General features: G+C 50.9%; 2 protein-coding genes across 2 annotated transcripts; both read left to right on the top strand.

Moving 5' to 3' along the window:
• The first annotated feature begins 3197 nt into the window (after positions 1–3197).
• LOC123830947 (olfactory receptor 10AC1-like) lies at positions 3198–4175 on the top strand. Its single transcript, XM_045857570.1, has one exon. It carries the CDS (start codon positions 3198–3200, stop codon positions 4173–4175), a length of 978 nt encoding a protein of 325 aa, XP_045713526.1.
• Positions 4176–17639: 13464 nt separating this feature from the next.
• Positions 17640–18591, top strand: LOC123831002 (olfactory receptor 2F1-like). The gene has a single exon (XM_045857636.1). It carries the CDS (start codon positions 17650–17652, stop codon positions 18589–18591), a length of 942 nt encoding a protein of 313 aa, XP_045713592.1. The 5' UTR covers positions 17640–17649.
• Positions 18592–19161: the final 570 nt, after the last annotated feature.

Raw genomic sequence — 19161 nt, 5'->3', positions numbered from 1 at the left:
GAAACTGGAGTTCTTAGGGCACAAAGTGCATTCTTGAGGATCAGCAGCCCTGCACTCTCAGCCTGAGAACAGTCCAGGACGGCTGTCAGTCAGAGGCCAGGCAGCCAGGATGAGGGACGCTGGGGGGTCCGGGATAGGCGCCGGGGGTGTGGCCAGGACCAGTGGTCGGGCGTGGCCAGACTGTCAGCTCTCAAATCTCCCACCTCATCATCTCTCTGTACAAGCGCTTCCACTGACTACTGAAACAGCCGATGTAAAAACCGTCACCGTGACAGGTAATTTTAATTACTCTGCGCTGTGGAAATCTAACTGCAGGTCTGCGGCCCCAGACGGGCAAGGCTTCCAGCCACATGCCAGTGTCCCGGACCCCAGCCAGCCCCTCCTCTCTGGGGGCTCCATCCAGCCTCAGACCATTAGCAAAGCAGACCTGCCACAACAGTTAACAGCAGCAGCGATGAATGGCAGGGCTAAGGAGAAAGTATTTTTAGATGTGCTGTCTTAGATGATCCCTGTTACTGCTCATATCCACACGGCCTCAAGAGAAATGTCAGCAAAGGGAAACCCGAGGACACTGAGGCCCGGGGCAGTGCAGCTAATTTCTAGGTGGGGCAGTGGAGATGTGAGTGGGGTGGTGTGTCTTGCGTGAGAAGATTCTGGGGAGAGGTCTAGGTAAGGGACACCGCGCAGACTGGGCAGGGCCACAGACCACCAAGAGCTTGGCCGTTAAACCTGGCTGCACCTCTAGCTCATGACATTTAATTCCTTTAGGCCTCAATTTCCTCGTCGGTAAGATGACTGTATGAGTCCGCCCACCTCATCCGGTTGTTCTAGGATTAAGAGAATTAACTGTGTCCAGCCCTTATGAGCATCTGCACGCCACTCTCTCAGGCACAGTTCTCACTGTTGATGCCATAAATCACCTGGAAGGATGGGAGTATCTGCCTCCTGCCCCTGGGGCAGGCGGGGGCTCCAGCACAACTGGTGTCACTCCCTCTGCCTCAGCAGCTTCTCTGACTTGGCGGGAGCTGGGATTGGAATGGACCAAACCACTGAAGATTTGAAAGTGTCTGCTCCCCCTCATCCTGGCAGAGGAAAGACATTTGTACAATACGTTCCTTGAGTTTGTGACAATTCCTCCTAAAAACTCTAAACCAAGGAGAAACCCTCCTGAGTCTCCTTTTGGTTTACTTGGCCCAGCTGGCTCACTTCACGTGGCCTTGCTGGTGAGAAACATGGATACACGTTCAGTGTGCAGTTCCTGCCGCCTTCCCCTGGCCTGTCTTCTCATCTCCATTTCTGTGCAGCATGGGCACGAGGGCAAAAGACCTGTCCCCATGCCCCCGCCCCCTGCAGCTCTAAGGAGGAAGGGGTAGAGAGGGGTGAGCAAGGCCGAGGGACCAGAGCTGCGGGGGCCCTCGGCAGTCCCACCCTGCCTGGCCCTCCAGGACCGCGGGCTCCTCTCCTGCTCACCCTGCCGCCACACCTCCTGGCAAGGAACAGGCTCGCAACAAAAAGAGGTTTGTTACGTGTTCACCAGACCAAAGAGTGGCCAAAAAGGGTGAGGGCTCTGAAACACAAGGGAAACGATTCTGCCTCTCTTAGACCCACCCAGAAACCCATCCTACCCATCTCCCTGCACACCACAAACATCTGTTAGAAGACACCCCCTCAGATGACAAGAAAAACACAGGTGACACTGATAAACATAAGTCCTCAGAATTCTCTTCTCCAAAAGGAGCTCCAGCAAGCAAAACCCAAACTCTCTGCATTCCTTCATCCAGCCGTGACCCTGACCCAGCTTTACTGCTGCTGCCCTGTGCGGGAAAAGGCTAGGACACATTCCCCTCCCACAGTGATTACACACTGTGACGCAAAGTCGCCAAGTAGAAGTAATAGTCGAGCTCACCATTGAAATTAATAAAACCATATGAGGAAGTTGAGAGAGATCATTAATAACGATGGGAAAAAATCAAACCTCCCCCTGCAGTGTGCATGGCCTTGAATTCCTCAGCACCCCAGGTTCCCCCACACTCTGCAGAGGTTTCCAAGGAGCACAGCCGACCTGCAGGTTATCGGTGTTTTGCACACGCTGCCTGCAAGTGAGGCGGCTGGCAAGTCTGGAGCGTACTGCTCACTCAGAAGGGCGAGTCGGAACAGACGCACATGGCCTTTCATGAACATGTGGGGGACAGGCTGTTCCTGCTGGGACCTGCGAGGCTGTCCCACTACCGGCCCCTGCACCCTGAGGGTCTGCCTCAGCGCCCGGCACAGATGGGTCCCTGCTTCAGGCTACATCAACATGGATTGGCTGCCACCAGGGACCTTCTTTTATAATGCTCACCCGAGGACGTGCTTCCTGATTTTAGAGAGAGAAGAAGGGAGAGAGGAGCGGAGAAGGAAAGAGGGAGATGGAGAAGAGATGCAGAGGGAGAGAAGCGTCGATGTGAGGGAGAAACATTGATCAGTTGCCTCTGGTAAGCACCCACTGGGCGCCAACCCACCACCTGGGTGCGTGCCCTGCCCTGACTGGGAGGGAACCCGCACCCTGCTGGTGTGTGGGAGGCTGAGCCACCCTGCCAGGCCCCCAGTCACCTTTTCACAGCCTCATTTGGGGTCCTGAGAAACTCTGGGGTCAGCCCCAGGAAGGCGGACTCTAATTTTCTGTGAGTAGGTGAGCCCCTCACCACCACCTCCCAGCTTAATCTTTCTCTTTGAAATTATGAGGTTGTATTAGGGGATGATCTCTAAGTTCTTCACCTGCTTCATGTTCCCGTGATTCTGTGACACATGACGACAGAAAGCAACTCAGAAGTGACAGCAGAGGGCGGGAGGAGGGAACGTGCCTTGGGGGCTCAGGCGAGGGTGACACCCTCCTCCTGGGTACATGGGCCCCTCGGAATGGTAACTGGAGCTTGACGGCAGGGACTTCTCTGTGGATGGAAGGGCATGAGCGGTGCATTTGTAAGGAAAGGGCCTAAAATCAAGGCTGTTTTGGAAAGAGCATGCTGAGAAAGCAACTGTAAGAATTCTAGTCCAGGGGGTCTGAAAATCTGCACTATGTTCTCTAACAAGACACCCCTCCCACCCTCTACCTACGCCCTGGCCCTCAATCTCCCAGCAGGGCCAGAGGGGCAGCACCCCACAAGCTCACCCTCCCCTCCTTCCTCTCCCACAGGTGCCTGTGGGCGGGCAGGTGCATGGACAGCCCCAGCAACGCCACCATGCCCCGAGGCTTCCTCCTTCAGGGCTTCTCTGAGTTCCCGCACCTGAGGCCTGTGCTCTTCCTACTGCTGCTGGCCGTGCACCTGGCCACCCTGAGTGGGAACCTGCTCATCCTGGCGGCCGTGGCCTCTGTGCCCACCCGGCCGCCCATGCTGCTGTTCTTATGCCAGCTGTCAGCCATCGAGCTCTGCTACACTCTGGTGGTGGTGCCCCGCTCCCTGGCTGACCTGGCCACCCCCAGCCAGGGCAGGGGCAGCCCCATCTCCTTCCTGGGCTGTGCTGTGCAGATGCAGATGTTCGTGGCACTGGGCGGGGCCGAGTGCTTCCTGCTGGCCGCCATGGCCTATGACCGCTATGTGGCCATCTGCCACCCACTGAGCTATGCAGCTGTGGTAACACCTGGGCTGTGCATGCGACTGGCCCTGGCCTGCTGTCTTGGGGGGCTGGCAGTGTCCGTGGGGCTCACAGTGGCGGTCTTCCACCTTCCTTTCTGTGGCTCCCACTTGCTGGTGCATTTCTTCTGTGACATCACAGCGCTGCTGCATCTGGCCTGCACACGGAGTTATGTGGATGAGCTGCCTCTGCTGGGTGCATGCCTGGTGCTGCTGCTGCTGCCCTCCACACTCATCCTGGCCTCCTATGTTGCCATCGTCACTGCCCTGCGCCGCCTGCACTCCTCCACGGGCAGGCGCAAGGCCGCCTCCACCTGTGTCTCACACCTGGCCGTCACCTTCCTGCACTATGGCTGTGCCACCTTCATGTACGTGCGGCCCAAGTCCAGCTACTGCCCGCGGCAGGACCGCACGCTGGCGCTCATCTACACCAACGTCACCCCGCTGCTCTACCCGCTCATCTACAGCCTGCGCAACCGGGAGATCACCGCTGCCATCCGCAGGGTGCTGGGGTGGTGGCGGCCGGGCCAGGTGCCGGCGCGGACTGCGCATGAACCCTGAGTGCAGACGGGGCTAGGCCAGAGTGGACAGGTCTGCTCTGTCAGGTTCTGTGCACCAGGAGGTGTCAGCATCAGCAATGCCACCAGGGGGGACTCAAGGACCGCATTCAGGAAAGAGAACCTGGAAACATGTCCACAGAAGGAGAGCCTCCCAGCATCCTCCACTGTCCCAGGAGGAACAGCCAAAGACAGCGCCGCACAGACCCGAATCCTGCCTCTGGTGCCTCCACGAGCACCTGCTGAGTCCTTCCCACGCCCTGGTGGGCTTGCAGTGATGCACGGAGCCCACCGCGTGGCCGCAGGGAGCTCGCAGGCAGGACAAGCACGGATGTTCAAACATGCTCATGTCAGCACTGTGGGACTCAGCAAAAGGTTACAAATTGTTCACATACCGACGTGGGGCCGACTAATACACTGTGGCTCATCCGCATAATGGAATCCTGTGCAGCGGCCAAAGAGAAGGAGAAGGAAGAGGCGGAGGAGGTGGACACATCTCATCAGACATGGAAGCACCTCTCACACGTGGGAAATGAAAAAGCGAGGTGCGTAACAGGTGCTTAACAGTTCATGTTAAGGCGTCATCCTCGACTCTGGCCTTGTCCTTGCTGTGTCCGCTCCCGGAGGGCTCCTCCCTCGCACCTTCCACGGGCTGGCCCCTGTCACTCGGATGCCACCTGAACTTAAAGACTGACCCTGCACAGAAGAGGCCTGCACGGGTCGCCCCATACACCATCACCTCTCTGCCTGCTTCCTCAGCACCACGCTTTAACTCTCAGGCATCTCCCATCATTGGGAATCATCTGACACTCTCTGCCATGTTTCAGTTGCCTGCTCCGCCCACAGGGTATGAACCCTGTGAAGTTCATCTACTTCGTTCCCTACTTCGCATGCACCGCCTGCTCAGGGGCGAGTGAAACAGTGAGTAACTCAGTGTTGCGGTGCGATAGCATTTACACATATGAACACACAGAATGCAGTGTGTGTGCGTGCCGTGTGCGCTCATACCTGTCCTGCATGATTTACACACACACGTGACCACATTCAGAGTCTAAGGAACTGAGGGACAGAGGCGGGACAGACCTTTACTTTCATTGAGTACTTTCTTTATACACATGTATGTGTTATTCAATAAATACTTACAAAATAAACATAAAAGTTAAGCAGAGGAAGAGGAGTTGTTGTTTTTTTAAAGAGCCATCAGAAAAATCGGAGAAAAGCCAAGATAACATGGGGTCATGCAAACCAAGGAAAGGAAGGAGTGACCGGCAGCGCCCAGGATACTGCCATTTCTAGAATGCTGCGATGCTGGGGGCAGAGATGGCGTGAGAGAGGCCACACCCAGCCTGAACAGCACCAGACACACCTGTGCCGACCTCGGCCAACCACGGGCAACGCTCTGGCAGCCAAACAGCAGGCTGTTTACAATACTATCTATTGTAAATAGCAAGCTGGTTTTCCAACTAAAAATTGTTATTAAATTAATCCTCTACATGGCAAAAATATATATTATAAAGTTATTATAAACTTTTAACATAACTTAAAGCAGTAAAATACCCCGATGCCTAATAAACAGTGAAAAGAACCCAATAAACAAAAAAAACACACACATATGGATCATAAAAATGTAACTTGATATACGAACTTGACTTTTAAAGGTCTATCCTAGTTTTAATAATATTTAATAAACATTTTTCATGATTTTTGTAGATTTCTAGAGTAAATATTTAGACAACCCAAACAACTTAAAATCCTTTTTCAAGGAAGTTTGAAATAGATGATCCTTTTCTCTGAATAAACATCTGTTTTACAAGCAGAAGCCTTCAAAACCATCCCACCGACCTCACTGCTACCTCAGGATGGTAGAGTAAGATTTTAAATACATATCTCACTGTTGTGCTACTAGTAATGATTATAGTGCTTTTCCCACCCCAATTTTTTAGAGTGAACCCACTCCACGCCCTGGAGTCAGACCCCTTGGAAACACTTGATGTTTAACAGGTCCTAACCCAGCCTCGATTTCCTCCTTCCTCAAATGAGACAGCGCCCGTGAAATTCCCTGGAAGTAAATGAGCACAATACAAATGTAAAGATTCTTTCCTCTCTCAGGAACCCGCATCTAGAAAGATCAGAGCTGGAGGGTCATCTTCCCTATGGGGGAGCTGGGGGCATCTTTGGGTTTTTTCCAGCGGACTGGGAGACGGGCCGAGAGAGGGAGGAAGTGGGCAGCAGTTCCTGGGGCAGCAGCCCGCCCTCCAGCGCTGTCTCCTCGGGACACCTGCAGTCAGTTCAGTATCACCGGGGACACAGGCAGGATGGGGAGGGCCCCGGGGCCTCCGAGTACAGCTTCTGGACCATGTTTGCTCTCGGCCGGGCATTCCCAGCCCCCAGCTCTCGTTCCTCTTTGGCCTCCCTCTGGCTGCTGCGTCCCCACACCAACCACCCACCACAGTGGCCAGAAGGTTTCCCTGGCTGGACTGTATCCTCTGCCTCTGATGGTGCCCTGCTGCCCTCTGCAGCCCCACTGGCCGGGAGCTTCAAGTTTTCTGCACATGATACAAAACTTGAGGAATAACTCCAACCAGAAGAACTTCTAACAGGGTATTTCCAAACATGTCTCACAAAATCCCAAGGGGCATAAAGCACTTTGGGTTTGACGCAGTGAACTGTTGAATCAGCTTGTATTTTGCAAAAGAGAAAATAGGAAAATGTTGAGTTTACGAAGCTCAGTGGGATAGAAGTAAATGTGGGAGGGGCAGAGTAGCTCTATTTGCAGCACTGGTTTGGCTAGCATCTCTTCTGCAGTGTGGAAAGGATTTCAAACATAAAAATCCCTAGAGTTAAGCGCTTTACACGGATGGTCTCATTTCATCCTCACAAAGGCCAATGAGACAGATATTCTAATTCTCCCCATTTCCCACCTGGAGAAACTAAGGCAGTAGAGACTTGAACTTGCCCAGTGTCATACATGTGCAGGGTGGGGGCCGAGATTCAGAGGCGGGCGTCCAGAGTGTGGAACCTACACCCTGAGCCACCAGGCTCGGCTGCCCCGAGCCACACACAGTGTGCGGAGTACATGAAACAGCCTCTTCTGCTACGCATGGAGTACCTGGCGCTGGACGAGATTTGAAAGTCCTGGGAAAAGGTCACAGCCAGGATGGAATGTCCAGGCACCAGGCGACCAGATCTCAAATCTATCATGTTCTGGGCGCTAAGGGGAAGCGGCTCATAGAACACCAAATTCTCAGGGTACAAGCAGAAGATAACTGTGTTCCTTCTGACCCCCACACCCTCAGACCTGCTCTGTGGGGACAGCTCCTGCCTCTCCCTCCGTCTGAATCCATAATGTGTAGCACAATGTCCTGGTTCCCATGGGAAATAGAAAAAGTTTCCAGTCACTTTTGGTTGTTTCAGTATTAAAAGCAGCCAGTCCGATGTAAAATCAAAATCTGGAGCTTCAGGATAAGTTGAAGCTTTTTCAGTATAAGTTGACTTTTTCATCATTCCTTGCGCACAGAGGTAAGGCAGGACAAACACCAAAGAACACCAACTCCCTCCTAAAAAGTCTTCTTCTTCCCCACTCTCTTCCCTGCCCTCCTCATTTTCAACCCTTTTATACAGGCTGGGGGACAGGACGAGAGGCAATAACTGGTTTTAGAAACCCTCTCTGAAGACTCTGCAAGATACAATAAATGAGCACTTCACTTTGGAAGGTGTGGGTGTAAGGCATCAACCTGATGGCTCTCACACAGAGACAGAACGGAGACAGAATCCATTCCAGTATCTTGTGTCCAGCTGCAGAGCCTCTGGAGAAACAGAAGGGGGTGTGACTGGGGGGTGAAGTTCTCCTGGCACCCAGTGACAGACATAGTGACACTCAGCTACTTAGCTGTCATGACCTAGAATGCCCCTGGGACCTGGACGGTCAGCAGTCCTTAGGCTGCTGTGAATGCTGTCCTAAGACAGCCCAGCCCACGGCCAGGGAGTCAAGGGGCTCGGGCATGGATAGTCCCACGCTCACCAGAAGAGAGGCCCCTCTACCCCGGGCTGGAAAGAGGCGTCCCCCACCGTGGAACTCAAGGCTGGCAGAGGAATCGCCCGTTTCGAGGAAAGGCAGCTCACCGGCACCATACACGGGGACAGCTGATGACCAGGCACTTTGGAAAAGAGTCTGCAAGCTGAGAGACAGAGGTGGAGAGGGAGGGGGAGGTGAGATGCACAGGGACAAGGCGAGAAAGGGAGAAGAAAGCGGGATCACGTAATGCCGGGGGAGCAGGGGGCATGGGTTAAGAGATTAGAAGCTGCATTGGCATCTCACTGCTGCTGTAACAAATCACCACAGATTTAGTGGCTGAAAACAATGCCCATTTATTCTCAGACAGTCCTGGAGGTCAGAAGTCCAATGCAGTCCTACTGGGCCCAGGTCAAGGTGTTGGCTTCAGAGGAGAACCCTTTTCCTTGCCTTCCCCTTTTACGGGCCACCAGCTGTCCTTGGCTTGTGGCCCCATCACTCCAAACTCTTGCTGCGGTCACCACACCTCCTTTTTCTGGCTCTGGTCTTCCCTACCCTCCCCCCCAACATGGATCCATACGGCCACATTGGGCTTCCCTGGGTCATCCATGATAATATCCCACCTCAAAGTCCTTCATGTGATCACATGTGCAAAGCCCCTGTTGTCACACAAGGTAAAATTCTCAGATTCCAGGGCTCAGGGTGTGGACTCATGGGGGTGGGGCACGAGTCAGCCTACCACAGAGCCAAAATGTTAGGGCCAAATTGAGGCAAATGTGGAGGCCTGCAGGTGAGCAAGAACATCCTAGAGAAAAGAGCAAGTCAGCTTCCTTCTCTAAAGGACAAGGAGCCAATTTTATCTTCTAAGAGTAGCAGGAAACACCTGGCCAGAACTCCTTCACTCTGCCTTTTGGGATATTAAGAAACATCATTTTGCTTAATTGCAGCAGGGAAGAGAGACTGCTTCCCTCCTGCTCACCTCTGTAGAGAATTCTGAGTGCCAGAGCAGGAAGACGCCTCCACATCAGACAGACCCTGATTTTCGTCTCAGCTGCCTCTTTGCAACTGCCTAGCTCTGGCCCAGTCTGCGCCTACGTTACAGCGTTGCTCTGAATAACGTCCTCATCACTGCCCAGGACACGGCACATGTCCAGGTCTTCCTTGGTGGCCAAGCTCACTCCAGGCTAAGGACTCAGAAAGAACCAAGCAGGATGTCTTCTTAGCAAACCATCTCTCATGCTTTAAACTTCGTGGTCACACTCCGAGTCTCACGCAGCAGCGCGGTCCTGCAGTCAGACCTGTCACGGCTGGACTCTTCACTGCCTCCTCCACCCCACATGGATGCGCAGTCCCGTCAGTGGCATCTGCGGGCAATGGAACAGCATGACCACACCCCAGCCAAAGGCCAAGAACAAGAAGCTGAATGTGGATCAGGGCTGGGATGCACAGGAACCAGTGGAGAGAAGAACTCTGAGAATTCCCTCATTGGAACTCCATGGAGCCGAAACTGAAGGCCCACCTGTCCCGTGGGGCAAGTGTGATGAGCTGAACAGAGGAGAGAGGACGTGGCCGATCCTCCATGCAAGGTGGACACCGCACAGAGAACAGTAGGACCAATGTTAATCCTTTGGGGATACTAGATCAATATCACTTTGTCTTTATTGATTCCAAATTTCTAACTGTCCTGAAGCACCTAAATCCAAACTCACAGCCTCTGGATTTGGACACTGAGGTTTTCACCAAGTAGAAGCACGTGTAACTCAGGGCACGACACAGGGGAAGTGCCTGAATTCCTCGGGGAAGGAAGCCCTTCCCTGTCCGGCACAGGGGTGGGGGGAAAGACAGCAAGAGAAAAGGGAGGGAAGCGGACAGTGCAATGCATGTGTCCTGCTCGCCCCTTGTGAGGGACTCAGTCCCCGAGGATGGAGAAGGCAGGGGTGAGGAGAGGGACAAAAGCAGACGTGCTTGCCTGATCCCCGTCTGGAGACCTGGTGGGAGGCTGAGGTTCAGGGTGGCCCAGACCCTCCCCGGCGGTGGTGGGAGAGCAGAGCCACACAGTGCGGGAGGGCGCCAGACAGGCCAACCTGAGACGTGCTCCTGGTTCCTAGAACACGGGCTGTAGGCCCCAGACGGCTGGGAGCTCTCCCAGAGAACCTGCCAGCACAGGGTCAGCGCAGTGCAGTAAAGGACCACAGAGTGCAGTTGCTGAGGCAGGGCCCCAAGAGGAGCCACAGTTGGTTCTTGAAGGATGTATGTATGTGTTTGGGGGAATCACATTGGAAAACCCTGAAGTGGGATCATTTCAACAAAAGGACTGCTACAGAACCCTGCCAAAGGCTGACAACAGTCCACAAGTCCCTCAGCCACAGACTTCAGCAGCGGATGCCACAGACTAGATCCAAGCAACCACAACCCAGCAGAAGCCAGCCCTGGGCACATGGACAGGCGGCAGTAGCTGCCCAGCTGCAGGGACCAGCACCAGGACTAGCATGAAACAAGGGTGGTTCTACACCCTCATTTGAAGCCCCACACGATCCCAACAGTACCGCTTTTTTCCTTATATCCAGAAGCCACCTTGAGAGAGGAGAGAAAGTTTGAACTTCGCATCTAATATTTAACTAGCATTTAACGAAAGATTAAAAACAAAGATTAAGATTAAGTCGAAGAAACTGTTTATACTGTACAACATGAGATAATTTTAATTGGCATATTATATTGCTTGCATTCCCCCCCCACCCTTTTCCATACTACCCATCAGGGTGCAGACACAGGAAGATCAGATCACTAGAGAGAGCAAAACAGCAACCTTCCCCTGAACATCCACAAAGAGTGTATTTTCATTTGCGATTCTGTCACATAGGGAACTTGACCTTGAAGCAAAGGTTGCTCTGACTCCATGTGTGAGCCAGTGATGTATTAAGGAAAGACTTCCTTTACAGAAATAAGCTGTACTCTACCTGCTCCATGTTAATATACAGCAAAGACGTTACATCAAGTTTCAAGGAGACGATTCTCATAAAGCATTTAGCAGTCATTAAGTCCGAGTGGCCAAGTCTTTCTTTCTTATCCCTACCACCACCACTTAAGCGGTTTCCCTCAAGTCACACAGAGAAGACCAAAGCACGGAAACTGGTAAGTGTTTCCTAAGTGAGAAGGTAGGAAGCAGAGCAGGGCCCGCACCCTCTCGTGACAGAGCTCATTAGGGTGAGTTGTACCCGAGGCCCTTGAAGCTGCTGGCAGCTAGAGCAGTCGCCAGCCTACATGACCTGCTTCCAACAAGGTGCCTCTTGACATTTCATTGGGGAAAGGTAGGGAAACACAAATCCTTTTTAGTGGAAAGAGCTGAAAGAAGAAGGTGCCCGAGTGAGAACCAGATACAGCAGCTCACTGGAGCTGAACTACACTACTATTCCTAGTAACAGGAAAGCCTCGTGACAAGGAGCTATGAGGGCAGGGGATGGGGGCAGGGAGGAGTGAGTAATGGTGGGGCAGTTCCAAAGGAGGGAAGGAAAAAACCCAGGCAGGCAGCAGCCTGGGGCTACACAGACACCACAGGGAGTGAACGTCCTCCAAGAGCTAGGGCTCAAGATAGTGTGTAAGGTACTGGTTCTGTCAAAGTAACTCCTGGTGTGAGAATTACTCCTATCCACGCAAGGCCAGTTTGGAGCCCACAATGGTCTGACTCCAGTCTCAGACCTCGGTGTCTACAGTGAAAGGGGAGTGTGTAATGGCCACACTGGAAAAGGGAGACCTCCGGAGCTGCAGGATCCGTAGAGTCCTAATCAAATCTCTGTTTCTCAGATGAGACCCAGGGAGATTAAGTGACTTCCCCAAAGTCATGGGCTATTTATGCCAAAGCCAGAGCAAACACTAGTCATCCTGACCCTGGTCCAGAGCGTGTGTCCCCACAGAGTGTTAACAGATTTACCTCTCATGGTACAAATGATTCAAAATGTGTAGACATAGCTACTTTGCTAGGCAGAATTTTTTTTTGAAGATTTTATTTATTTATATTTAGAGAGAGGAGAAGGGAGAGAGAGAGGGAGGGAGAGAAACATCAATGTGTGGTTACCTCTTGCACACCCCCCAGTGGGCACCCAGCCCACAACCCAGGCATGTGCCCTGACTGGGAATCGAACTGGCCACCCTTTGGATCACAGGCTAACATTCAGTCCACTGAGCCACACCAGCCAGGGCAGAGGCAGAATTTTAATTATACCTTCCCTGCACTCTTGAACCGTCACCATGTTGTCCAAAGGCCATCCAGTAGTGCTGGACTTAAAGCCAGAGAGTTGATTTCTCAGCATCCCTATCTCAATATGATGTACCTATATGAACAGTAATGTTTTAAATTTGCACTCGGATTCATATTAGAAAAGTAATATGAATGTTGTAGACATTTTTTCAAAATATAGGTAAGGAAAAAGAAGAAAATTAAAATACCTATAAAACTATTACCAAAAAAGCCCACCTAGTACCAGAGTTAGCCCACTGATTTCTATGATCACTCGTTCAGTCTTCTCCTGGGTTTCAGTCTTTACTGAAGTCTTTCATCCTATTGTATGTACATTATTTCTTACAATTTAGGACCATACTGCAGAAAGTATTTTTATTAGATGATCATGTACCATGTCACCTGGAAGACAGTACCCAGCTGTTCTTTCCTTTACCGTGGACTCACCTGCACCAGCTCATGCTAAATCAAACTTCGGTGAACCTCAGGAAGCCCAGCTCTCAGGTGTGTCTGTCTCTCTCCCTCTCCTCCCTCATCACGCCCTTGGGTTTCTCCTTACCTCTGCCCTTCCTGCCCTCAGCTTTCGGCTCCAGTTCTAAGTCAGAAAGCCCCCATCAGTTTTTTCATTTGATGGACTTTGGGGCTGGGAGAGCTTCAGGTCCTTTGGGCTTAGCTGCATGGTGAGGGGAGCACAAATACACTGCACAAAGGGAAGAGCGTGGACCCCCGCTCTGTCGTGGTTAGAACGAGGAGGAGGGTACAGGGGAGGTCGACGGTGGTCAACGGAGACGGGACAGGTGGCGAACACACAACACAATGCACAGATGATGTGTGGTGGAACTGTGCACCTGAAAACTGGGTAACTTTGTTCACCGGTGTCACCCCAATAAATTCTATTTTAAAAAATCTTCAACATAATTAAAACTGTTCCTTACTGATATTGGCCAATTATTACCAAAAAAAATTCTAGTGGGTCACTCATTAACAATATGTCTGCTTTTCCTTCCCATATTACCAAGGACCCATGTTTTGTTACCATAGAAACAGATAGATAAATATTGAGAATAAAACTCCATCCTGACTTATTGTTTTCTTTGTTCCTTTCAGTTACGCCAGTGAAGTCATTAAAACTTTGAGGAAAGTGATCAAGAACTGGGAGATCCAGATCAGTGAAAGATGGAAAAGTTTCCAGTGGTATGAAAATATGGAAGGAAAACCGAATTCAACAGAAATGTGATATGGGAGACCACCAAGGAGCCTGTAGAGATATTTTAATGATTGTGAGCTTGGGACTTCTCAGTGGTTTCCAGCCCATGAACACAATGATTCTGCTGTGCAATGCTCACCACTCCCTGGTCACTACAACTAGATACATGGAAGGAGGGGAGAAGACGCACTCATTTTCTCCCCATGGGAGGGAGATCGGGCTCTTAGACTTTATTCCTGTCTCCTCACTCCTGCCAAAAGTCTCCAGCGACCCCACAGCCTTGAAGGGCACTGAAAGACCGCAAAGACTCAAAGAAGGGCTCATTAGCCTGGCAACTAGAAGAACAATTAAAAGTTGAGATAAAAAACATTTTCAGAATGTTTATCCCCTTGGGAAACTGGAAGGGCGAGGAGCTGTGATAGTTGCCAAGAAGGAGGTAGGGGGTGGAGGGCAGAGAATGAGTAAAGAAACACACCAAGAGCAAGTAATTGCCCTCTGGGGATTCTTAACTTCTGAAAAGTATCAGCTAAGGCTCACAAAGTCAAACCTCCCTTCCCAGGAAGAGGGTCGACAACGGCTCTGAGGACTGCCTGAGAGACGTGTTGTCTCCCCATGCAAAACAGGTTCTGTGCATAAGGTGAACACGCGGCCTCGGTGAGTGCCCCACTGGGAAGGTTACGAGGAGACAGACAGGATGCAGCCCACATCCCTGGGAGCAGCCAGGGCTGCCCCGGGATCCTCCCCGGTGTTTCTCACTGGTTGTCACTGGAGGCTCTTTGATTCCTCCCATGACCTTGATGGTGCAACTCCTGGTTTGTGAGCCACTCCATAGAGTCTTGGTCAGTCATCCAATCGACAGCATAAACTGAAGTGCTCAGTGTATACAGACATGCATTCAAAGGACGGAAGAGCAGAGATCAAAAGAGAGAAGCGCTTTCCTGGGATCCCAGGCATTTCATTATGTTGGAGTTAAGGAGGAGGAAGAGAGAAGAGCTGGGATCGCTGTAAGAATCAAAGAGAGACACAGACACGTCTTTTCTCAGTTTTGGCCCCTGATCTGGGGGAAAACTTGGTATTAGGGATCATCTCACTCTAGGGAATATGTGGACCAACTTGAGAAAGAAGCGCATGCATGTATCAGAAGTCTACAAATCTTACAGCTTTGACCAAAAAGCTCCTCTCATTTCTATTTGTGCGGCCCCTTCCCTTTTTGCTAGCCTCTGTTTTTCAAGTCAGCCTAGTTCCATCACTGACACCTCCCCAAACAGTTATGTATGGTATCAATGCTGATTCCCCAACCCAGTAACCCATAAGGTTTTATTGCCTCTACTCCTACTATGAAGAGTAATCAAAGACTGCAGAATTTTTCCCCCTTTTTATACTGCCTGTAATGACAGCTTACATATATCCATTTATTGCAGATCTGTAGAGCTAGGAGAACACTAGGTGTTTGCCTAACTTGTTCATTGTGCAAGCAAAGAAAATATGGCTTGAAAAGCTAGCGTTTTATAATGCCACCTAGATGGTTTATTCATACAGGTCGAAACCCAGGTCTCCAGTTCTACATACACCTTGAACCTCATCTACTTTTTTTCCAAGAAGGAAATGAACTGGTTGTTTCTTTACTTTATTATTTCTACACATCTCCCTGGCTATTACATTTCCGACTCCATGTCTCCAGTTACCAGACTTGATGCTTGAGCTTCCTTTGGAAACTCATAAGGTCATAACTCATTTTCTCTGTCCTCCCACAGGCTGAGCGCCTGGACAGGGGGACGAGGCTGTGCTGATCCCCGTCACCCAGCACCTGCCACTGGGCCAGGCATTACTCGGCACCCAGTAACATGTTCACTAGGCCAAGTGAAGTGGAACAGAATTCGCTAGTTGTCCCCAAAAATTGAGGGTGAGGCAATGTATTAATAAACATAGTTTATCATCTAAAAACAACAAAATTTATTAGACAAAAAGGTCCTTGGTTTCCTTTTCTGAAAAACGAACTGGATGGTAAACATGATCTCTATGGTTCCTTTCATTTATGACATTTTTTTATATTCTTATATAGTACCAGAACCCGTCTGGAGGGGCCCTTGATCCACGACAGTGACCCTGAAGGTGAGGATCCTCGATGCTATAGCAGCCTCTGGGTCATCATCATAGGTCAGAACTGAATTACATCAGAACTGAATTACTTCCTCTGCTGACACAAGGACCCAGCTCTGCGGGCAGCCACAGGCTGCCTGGGGCCGCGCTCAGAACCCCCGCCGCCCACCAGCACCTGGGCTCTGGCACTACAGCCAGTCTCCAACCAAACCTGAGACCCTAACGCCAGGTGCTAGTCTTGGCAATTTCTACAGTGACACCTGCCAGCCACTGCAGGGCCAGGGCTGAATAGAAGGCAAGAAAACGCCCACTCCATCCAGGTTCTCCACTCTCTCCCTCCACCAACGAGAGCCCAGGCCACCATTCTCAGCCAGAAGAAATCCAAATTAGATTATGCTTTCCAATTCTATTGTATTAGATTCCAGGGGCTCCACTCCGGTTTCCTTAACACAGACGTATTGCATTTGTCCTCTGTTTGGCTCTCATTTAATTCTAACAGATTTTACCAAGATCCATATTTTACATGTTTTTTATTTCATTCTGTGGCACTGCTGATTTTCTAAACACAAACTCCTAACGTTGAAAGGCAGCATTTCCTAGAATCTGGTTGAACACATAGTACCTCATATACTCAGTACTATTTTGAATAAATGAGTTCATTTATAACTTATTTTAAAAGAAATATGCTTTGATATTCCATATGTATGAAAAACTGAGGGTGTTTAGTTCTACTTTTATGCAGCAGGGCCGGTGGACACGTCAGGAGGGAAGTAGCGCAGAGCAATCTTGGCTGAGAAAGGAGAATCCGCTCCCTCTGAAAAACACTCGGTGGACTTCAGTCACTTCACAGTAGTATTACGTAAGCATCACTGGTTTCCAAATGCTCCTATTACATCATTTTGTTAATCATTTATCTAAGCAGCTAAATAAATGCCTGCAACTTACTATATAAATTGCACATTATTGAGAAGGAAGGCGTAACAGCAGTGGTCCTCAATCATAGCTGGAACTTTAATTAACCAACTAGTATCCTTGTTCGTCTCCTTCACAGAACTTAGCGCAAGTATTCTTGATTAATTTTTGTAATTATTAATTCAATCTGACTTCCTGATTATGTTATCTTAATTAATTTTGGGAGTGTCAATTTACTCTGTGGTCCTGATTACATAACAAGAACCAAGGAAAAGGGACTTGTGCTGCTGCCTGTCTTGTTCAGACAGGTGTCTGTTGTCTAACACAGTCCCTGGCACACACAGAAGCTGAACCAACACTGCTTTAAAAGATGTAAGCCTCATCTGGATTGATGGGCATGAGGAGAATGATAGAACAGGACTCCTTTGTAGGCAGTAACCTAGACTGGACGCTAGAAGGAGCGTGAAGAGCAACTGAATCCATCTTTTAGGAATGACTCGGGGGACCCTTCCTGATCTCAAGTGTCTGATTAGAACACGTGACCCACTGCCCCCGGGGCTGCAGAACCTTTCATTGCTGTATTCCACTTTTCCTGCCTCCGTATCTGCTTCCTCTCTTCTTTCCTTCCTTCCTTCTTCTTTCTCTTTTATTTTATTTATTTGTTTTGCTTCTATCATTCTTTCCCCCTTTCCTGCAACAAGTTTTCTCTCTCTCTTCTCTGCACTGATAGAGCATCTCCTATATACCTGTGCTGGATCCTAGACATAAAAGGATGACCATAACAGGGACTTGATCCTTGAGAATCTCGCAGTTTAGTGTGGGAACCCAACTGTCCCTTTCCCCAGCATCTTCGCTGCAATCCCCTACGCACCTAGGCTAAGGAACCTAAGGGAGGTGTCCCAGTTTCAGCTCAGGCCGAGCCCACAGCTAAATGGAGACTCCTAACGTTAGTAAGACCGGTACTTGCCTTTCTCTGATTCTGCTCCTCCCCCTGCAGCCTGGCCCCCCGCTCCATGAAGAGGGACAACCTGACCTGGGCGGATGAGTTTGTCCTACTGGGGCTCTCCAGCGACAGGCAGACCCAGGCTGGACTTTTTGCCCTGTTTGGGGCTGCTTATCTGCTGACCCTGCTGGGCAATGGCCTCATTATCCTCCTCATCCAGCTGGACCCCCGACTGCACCTGCCCATGTATTTCTTCCTCTACAACCTCTCGGTGGTGGACATCTGCTACACCTCCAGCGGGGTCCCCCAGATGCTGGTGCACATGGTCCTGGAGAAGAAGACCATCTCCTTTGCCCGATGTGGGACTCAGCTGTTCTTCTCGCTGGCCTTAGCAGGGACTGAGTTCCTGCTGCTGGCCACAATGGCTTACGACCGGTATGTGGCGGTCTGTGACCCCCTGCGCTACGTGGCAGCAATGAGCCTGAGGCGCTGCGTGGGGCTGGCAGCAATCGCTTGGCTTGTGGGCATAGCTAACTCTGCAGTGGAGACAGCGGTCACCCTGCGCCTGCCCACCTGTGGGCACCACATACTCAACCACGTGGCCTGTGAGACACTGGCTCTCGTCCGGTTGGCCTGTGTGGACATCACCCTCAACCAGATAGTCATAGTGGCCTCCAGTGTGGTGGTGCTGCTGGCACCCTGCTGCCTGGTCTCCCTGTCCTACGCCTATATTGTGGCCGCCATCCTGCGGATCCGCTCCACTGGGGGGCGCCGCAAAGCCTTCGGGACCTGTACCTCCCACCTCACTGTGGTCTCCATGTCCTACGGGATGGCCCTGGTTACCTACATGCAGCCTCGTTCCACCTCCTCAGCTGAGCAGGACAAGGTGGTGGTGGTCTTTTATGCCGTGGTGACCCCCATGCTGAATCCACTCATCTACAGCCTGCGGAACAAGGAGATGAAGGCTGCTCTGAGCCGCGTTCTGATGCGGGATTCTGAATCAAGACATTAGAACCGACTTTGTCATAAGAGTGTGCGTGTGCATGCGTGTGTATGTGTAAGGGAGCAGGAGGGGGGACCACAAGCTACACTACTGTCTTTGGAGGTGAGAGAGGAGTGAAATTTTATCTCTGGCCTCAGTTTTTGGTCCAAACTTGGTGTAAAAAATGTCGATTCCAACACCTTAGAAATAGAGACACCCTACAGAAAACTAATTGGAAAAATATATATACAGAGTGGCATATAGGAATTAGATGTCAAGGAAGTACACAAAATTTACGCCATGAAATTCAATCTCCTTGCTAAAATTTATAACTACATGTCTAAGCTTTTCTGCCATCAGTGAGAAAAGGGGACGGGGCAGGCTGTAAGTTAGAAGGTTCACTGTGCCCAGGGAAGCTAAACTGGCCTTTGCCAGAAGTGCAGATGTCAACCATGCAGCACACACGGCCCAGCCCAGCTCGGCAGGGTGGGGCACTCATTAGGGACTCGGAGCCAAGGTCACAGCAAGGGTCCCCACGCCCCTGGCGAGCAGCCCGAGCAGCCCGGGCCAGGTGTGAGTCAGGCAGACATCATCCTGAGG

Source organism: Phyllostomus hastatus, unplaced genomic scaffold, assembly GCF_019186645.2.
Source record: "Phyllostomus hastatus isolate PE091 unplaced genomic scaffold, TTU_PhHast_1.1 phas_scaffold_142, whole genome shotgun sequence".
Classification (NCBI taxonomy): Eukaryota; Metazoa; Chordata; class Mammalia; order Chiroptera; family Phyllostomidae; genus Phyllostomus; species Phyllostomus hastatus.
This window is presented reverse-complemented; position numbering and strand designations above follow the sequence as displayed.